Here is a 6,017-nt window from a genome sequence, read left to right as displayed (position 1 = left end):
CTGGAGCTGCAGAATCTGTTGACCTTTTAAGGTAAGCACACGTAATACATTGATATAGTTCATTCAGAACTTGGAATTAAAACAATACAATAGGGCTTTTCTAACAGGTTCATCCATTTTAGTAGCCATTTGGAATCTTTCAATATGGTGGCTGCTCTTCTTCTTGTGTACTTTACAGGAGATACAGCGAGCGGCGCTTCTACCTATTGTCTGAGGGGGCTGCACAAACAATACAGGCGCACTGCCCCACCTACATTCTTAGAAATTAATCAATTATAAATGTTGAACAAATAGATCTTAAATGGAACGTTCAAATGCATCGTAGACAACTAAATTGTGACATGTGATCAATTGTAGGACCAGTTGATATTGAACAAACCAAACAACATATGGTATGGAAGAAATATATATATATATATATATATACACACACAAAGATGTATATAAAATAAATACCAAATAAAATTTGGCTTCAGGAACCACACACAGTCCAGTTTCATCCTGAGTGACCAGACTGGTAACATATTGCTATAATAACCTTTAAATTTACACTTCAAAGTGTTTCTTTGTTGGGTTACAGTGTTTAGAATGAAACTGTCTATATTTTTACAAGATCAAACAGTCGGTGCTGAAAATGACTACAATCTCAACATAAAGTCCATTTAGTTCAAAGCTTCTAGAAGTTGTTGGGTTTCTCTCTACAAAAGTCCACTGAGGGACTTTGTCATCACTATTTTGTATCTTAATTAGAGTTTGACAATCACACCATCAGATCTTCACACACACTCCAGTCTGTGAATGAAAGTGTTCCGACGACATGATTTGGGTTTTCACCTGAAAGAAGAATCCGCAGCACATCTTCTGCTCCTGCCCACAGTCCTGGCCTCCTGCTTCGGCCTCTGGGCCGTGGGGGTCTGCAGGCTTCAGCCCGGACCGGGTCTCCCGGGGGTCCGGGGGCGGGTCTCCTCTGGCCCGGCCGCTCGCCGCTGCCTGGACGTCGGGCGGCGGCTGACGCAATACCTGGCCCGTCCCGGACGGCTCCACACCCCTCTGGTCCCCGTCCTCCTCCTCCTCCTCGCCCCCCCTCTGCTGGTCCCCCTTCCTGTCGGGGCCCGGGGGGTCGGGGGGGGGGTCTTCACGCCGGCCCAGGTAAGCAAAGGAGCTGCTGTGGCTCTGGCTCGCGGTGAAGCGCCTCAGTCTGGGGAGGCTGTCCACCGAGGTGGGGGTGTTGAGCATCCGGCTGAAGGGGGGGACCTGCAGGTCGCTGGGCCGTGGCGTCCGAGGCGTCCGGGCGTGGAAGGAGGCCGGGCGCCGCTTGATGCCGGCGGAGGAACGGTTGGGAGCTCGAGGAGAACCGGAGGACGACAGGAGGGGCGACAGAGATCCGACTGACCCCCGGCCGGTCACACTGCTGCTGCGGAGCTCCCGGAGCTGCCTGGGGGGGGGGGGGGGGGCAGGAGAGCATGCACTTGTTCACAATCTGTCTGTGAGCGGGGGGGGGGGGGGGGGGCAGGAGAGCATGCACTTGTTCACAAAGAGTTTAGATTCCTGCACTGGTCTCTGCAGTAACTGGGAGAAGAAGGTACCTGTGTGGAGACGGAGTGGGAGGTGGTATGACCCAGGCCTGCTGCTGCTGCTGCTGCTGCTGCTGCTGCTGCTGCTGCTCCCTCAGGGCCATGATCTTCTCCTGCTGCTGAGCCAGACGCTGCATCTCCACCTGCAGGAAGCCCAGCGACGTGTTCAGCCTCTCGATGGAGCGAGTGTAGTCTGTGAGGTCCACGTCTCCTGGCGCCGCGCCTGCACACACACACACACACACACACACACACACACACACACACACACACACACACACACACACACACACACACACACACACACACACACACACACACACACACACACACACACACACACACACACACACACACACACACACACACACACACAACTAATTCTTGCTGACTTTGGGAGAATTTCAGGAATAAACCAGGGTAGAACATGAACTCTGCAGAACTGCCCCAGAGGGGGAATCAGACCAGGGTAATGCTGGCCGCTACACCGCCGTTCAGGCCAGGGGTCAATGGGTGAGTAGCCTCGTGTGTGTGTGTGTGTGTGTGTGTGTTCCAGAAAAATTACAGCACTTTGGTTACCTTTTGGTTTTTTTAAATGTGCTTTATAAATAAAGCTTGATTGATTGATTGATCAATGTAAAAAACAAGGATGAAAATAACACATTTTGAGTAAAATGCTATGCTGTTCTTCCTGAACCGTGGTCGTCCAATGAGACGCCAGCAGTGACCTTCAGTCATTTCATTAACTGTTCAATCAAACTGGACTTGACCTATTTGTCACGCTCCCACCAGTAAACCTCAGTGATCATTGAAAGGCTCTTATTCTGAAAATCCACTTCCTAAAGGTTCTCCAGTAGTACTGACCGTCTCCACACCTGGACCGACGTCCCAGAAGAAGACAGTGTGTCCTCTCTGTCCCTGGTTGTTCCAGGTTTTAAAAAGTGTGTTGCTCCAAGCAGCCAATCAGAAATCAAACCCTCTATAGTGTCATCAGGGGTTCAGCCAATCACAATCAAGGTAGGCTTTTCCCCTTTGACTCCTCCCATAATGGGATGGGCGTGTGTGGGCGGAGCCAGTCCAGCTCACACAGACACAGCAGATTCTGAATGCAGCTCCTAGGATCAATATTCTAATGGAGGAGAATCAAGGAGGAGCTGGAAACTTTGAATACAAGGTGAAGATGATGGAGGAGGAGGTGAAGGTGGAGGAGGAGGTGAAGATGGAGGAGGTGAAGGAAGATGGAGGAGGTGGAGTTGAAGGAGGAAGTGAAGATGGATAATAAGGGATGAACAGAGTTGCAGCCTGCTGAGGTTACCCACCTCCTCCTCCACCTCCTCCTCCTCCTCCTCCTCCTCCACCTCCTTCTTCTTCACAGGGGGATTTGGGAGCAGCTCCATCAGGCTTGCAGCGCTCCGCCTGCTCCATGGTGGCCTTGCTGCTTCCCTTGGAGGCGAGCAGCTCTGCTGAAGGAGTTTCTGCGCCTCCTGAGGAGGAGCTCAGTGGGACTTTCACTCCTTTCCTCCTCACCACATTCAAAAACGCCGTTTTGCCCATTTTCTGGCGATGGCGGGTGAAAGCCGCCTCCACCTGCGACACAAGGAGAGAACGGTCCCGTTGACTCCCGGCGTCTGAACCACGTTTCCTGCTGAACGTTCTGCCGACCTTCTTCTTCTGGGCTTCGATGGCTCTGCGCTTCTCCTCCAGCTTCATCCTCAGCTGGATCATCTCGGAGGCGAGGAGGTGGGAGGAGTCTCGGGGCGGAGGCGTGACAGGAGAGGGTGAAGTGATTGGCCGAGGAGGTGAGGAGAGCTGAAAACAGCACATGAACACGACAAACTATTTCACACTTCTTCCTTCTTGTGTTATGGTGAATATGTGCTCTTCACTGAGAAACGCTGTTGAATGAACTAGAAATGGTCTAGAATCTAGTTTAGTCACAGTCAAATGAGAGATTTGCAGTCTTTTCTAAAGTCTTTCCCACAGACATCCACAACACAGGCAGGTTTCTTTGGATGTGATCACAAAACCACCAAACGAGCCTCAATAGCAAAGTGTCTCCAGAATCCGCCGCCATCTTGACACACGAGTGACTGATGGTCGTCAACATGTCGTTGGACCCATTAAGACAATCTGCTTAATATTTCTTCTTGTGATAATAGAACCAAGAAATAACCGTCACCACACAAACGTCTTTAAATTAATTTGCATTGAACAAAGTGAGTTTGTGTTTTCGGGGCGAGATCTGGACTCTAGGAATGGTGATTCTCTTCCCTCCGTACTAAAACTAGGACGAAGACGATGGTTTGGTTTCAGTCCGTCAGTGTCGACTTGTGTTTGTTCGGCAGGCTCAACGTTTAAATTGACAATATTCCCCTGATCCCTGGTCGGCCAAGCCACGAAGGACCTTCTCCTCCAAAGAGCAGCACTCAATTGTTGAATAGAAATATCAAATATAAGCCTATTGAATTCAAAAATCTTGCTTAGAATAGGTGCTGAAGATTGTTTTCTATCTCGAAATGAGTTGCTGATGGAGTTTTTCCGACTTTCAATGCGACTCATTTCATTTCCTCAGCCTGGGAGAAGACATGAATGTCCACCAACCGTCCCTGCTGGGGGGGTGTGCGGGACGTTGAGGTCGGGGGTCTCGGGCGTAGTTCCTCCGCTGCTCCGTCCCTCCAGCTTCCTGAACTTCTGCTCTGCGAAGCTGGTCATGCGCACGGCGCCGCCTCCGGACCCCCCGCAGGACGAGACGGGGCTCGCCGTGTGAGACGGGGGGACGGCGGGGGCCCCCCCACGGCCCTCCCCGCCGGGCAGGGGGCAGGAGCGGGTGGCGGCCTCACAGTCTGGGTCCATATCTGAATAGTCTCTGAGCGAGGACGAGTCCTCGTCCACGCTCTGGATGTCCTCGGTCCGCACGTGGATGCCGGTGTCCGGCTCCTCCGTGGACACGGAGTTGGCGTCGTGGTCGTTGAACCGCAGCTTGGCCGAGTCCCGGCCGTCCCCCGGACCCTGGGCGCCGTGGAGGAAGAAGCCCGGGTCTCCGGCCCCGACCCCCAGGCTGGCGTGGGGACGCTCCGTGTCGTGGATGATCTTCAGGGCCTCCTCCATGGTTGGAGGTGTGGACGGGCTCACATGGCCGCTGTGGTTTCCATGGTGATAGGAGGAGCTTCTGCTCTCTGGAAGGAGTCCGTTGGAATACCTGCAGACACAACACGGATTCAGCATATGGGACAAACCAGTACCTGGACTAAAGGACAGATCCAGGAACAGCTCAGGCTCTCCAGAGGCCTTGAACCTCCACCCAGAGGTTCACCACTGCAACACCTCAACCTCCACCCAGAGGCCTTGAACCTCCACCCAGAGGTTCACCACTGCAACACCTCAACCTCCACCCAGAGGCCTTGAACCTCCACCCAGAGGTTCACCACTGCAACACCTCAACCTCCACCCAGAGGCCTTGAACCTCCACCCAGAGGTTCACCACTGCAACACCTCAACCTCCACCCAGAGGCCCTGAACTTCCACCCAGAGGCCTTGAACCTCCACCCAGAGGCCCTGAACCTCCACCCAGAGGTTCACCACTGCAACACCTCAACCTCCACCCAGAGGCCTTGAACCTCCACCCAGAGGCCCTGAACCTCCACCCAGAGGTTCAGTCTAATCTGGCAGATAATCTCCTGGTAGGCGGAGCAGCACAAACTCATTGTTCAACACCTCAAACCCACAACCTGCAGCCTCCACCCGCTGCACACGGAGTGTTTCAAATAAGAATGTCTCTTCACAGTAGAGTCTGCTACCTGGAATAGCGTGACGTTGGTCCTCTGACAACAAATACCTTCTGGGTTAAGTCTCCAGTACGTAGATCCAAAGGACCCAGATCAGGGTCTCTCCAACCTCCAGGACCAAAACTTTACAACAAATATATTTTGTCTGGAGCCACAATTTGTAACTTCTGTTTAGAACATCTCGCATCATTTTTCATTATTATTTTAGTGGTTTTTTAAAATCAGTTTCAAAGCCATTTTAGTAGTTTTTACTGTTTTCACTGTATTGACTGTTTGTCATTTTGCTTTTTTAAATTCTATTCGAGGCTGTACTTTTTAAACAAATTTAATCCATTGAGCTATTTTAAATGTTGAACTTTTTTGTTTTAGTCTTGTTTTTTGTCGTTTTAGCTAGCAAGTCTCTTGGAAATTAGTCTTTTGGAAATTGCCTTTTCCTTTTTTGTACTGATTTGAGGCATTTTAGAATTTTTGTAATTTTGTTTTACCACTTGAGCTTTTTTTCTTACCTTATTTTTGTTGTTCTTCATGTAATATTAGTCAGTTTAGTCAGTTTAGCTGCTTTCTGAGTTCTACAATAAGTAGTACAATGGGCAAATGAAACGAAGATAATAAAGATTGACCATACAACACAATAGATTACTATGTAATAACACTGCAG

The 6,017-nt window shown here is 50.7% G+C and overlaps 1 protein-coding gene across 3 annotated transcripts in view; it reads right to left on the bottom strand.

Annotated features, from left to right (window-relative positions):
- Positions 1-6,017, bottom strand: part of camsap2b (calmodulin regulated spectrin-associated protein family, member 2b) — a 36,011-nt gene that overhangs the window by 6,582 nt on the left and 23,412 nt on the right. For all 3 annotated transcript variants that reach the window (XM_080521515.1, XM_080521516.1, XM_080521517.1), the window contains 5 exons: positions 4,176-4,773; positions 3,237-3,383; positions 2,894-3,161; positions 1,587-1,797; positions 835-1,435 (listed from right to left, as the gene is read on the bottom strand). In XM_080521515.1, the coding sequence (XP_080377641.1) occupies positions 835-1,435; positions 1,587-1,797; positions 2,894-3,161; positions 3,237-3,383; positions 4,176-4,773 (1,825 nt within the window). The remainder of the gene's footprint in view (positions 1-834; positions 1,436-1,586; positions 1,798-2,893; positions 3,162-3,236; positions 3,384-4,175; positions 4,774-6,017) is intronic.

This window comes from Blennius ocellaris (genome assembly GCF_963422515.1).
Source record: "Blennius ocellaris genome assembly, contig: SCAFFOLD_60, whole genome shotgun sequence".
NCBI classification, from domain to species: domain Eukaryota; kingdom Metazoa; phylum Chordata; class Actinopteri; order Blenniiformes; family Blenniidae; genus Blennius; species Blennius ocellaris.
This window is presented reverse-complemented; position numbering and strand designations above follow the sequence as displayed.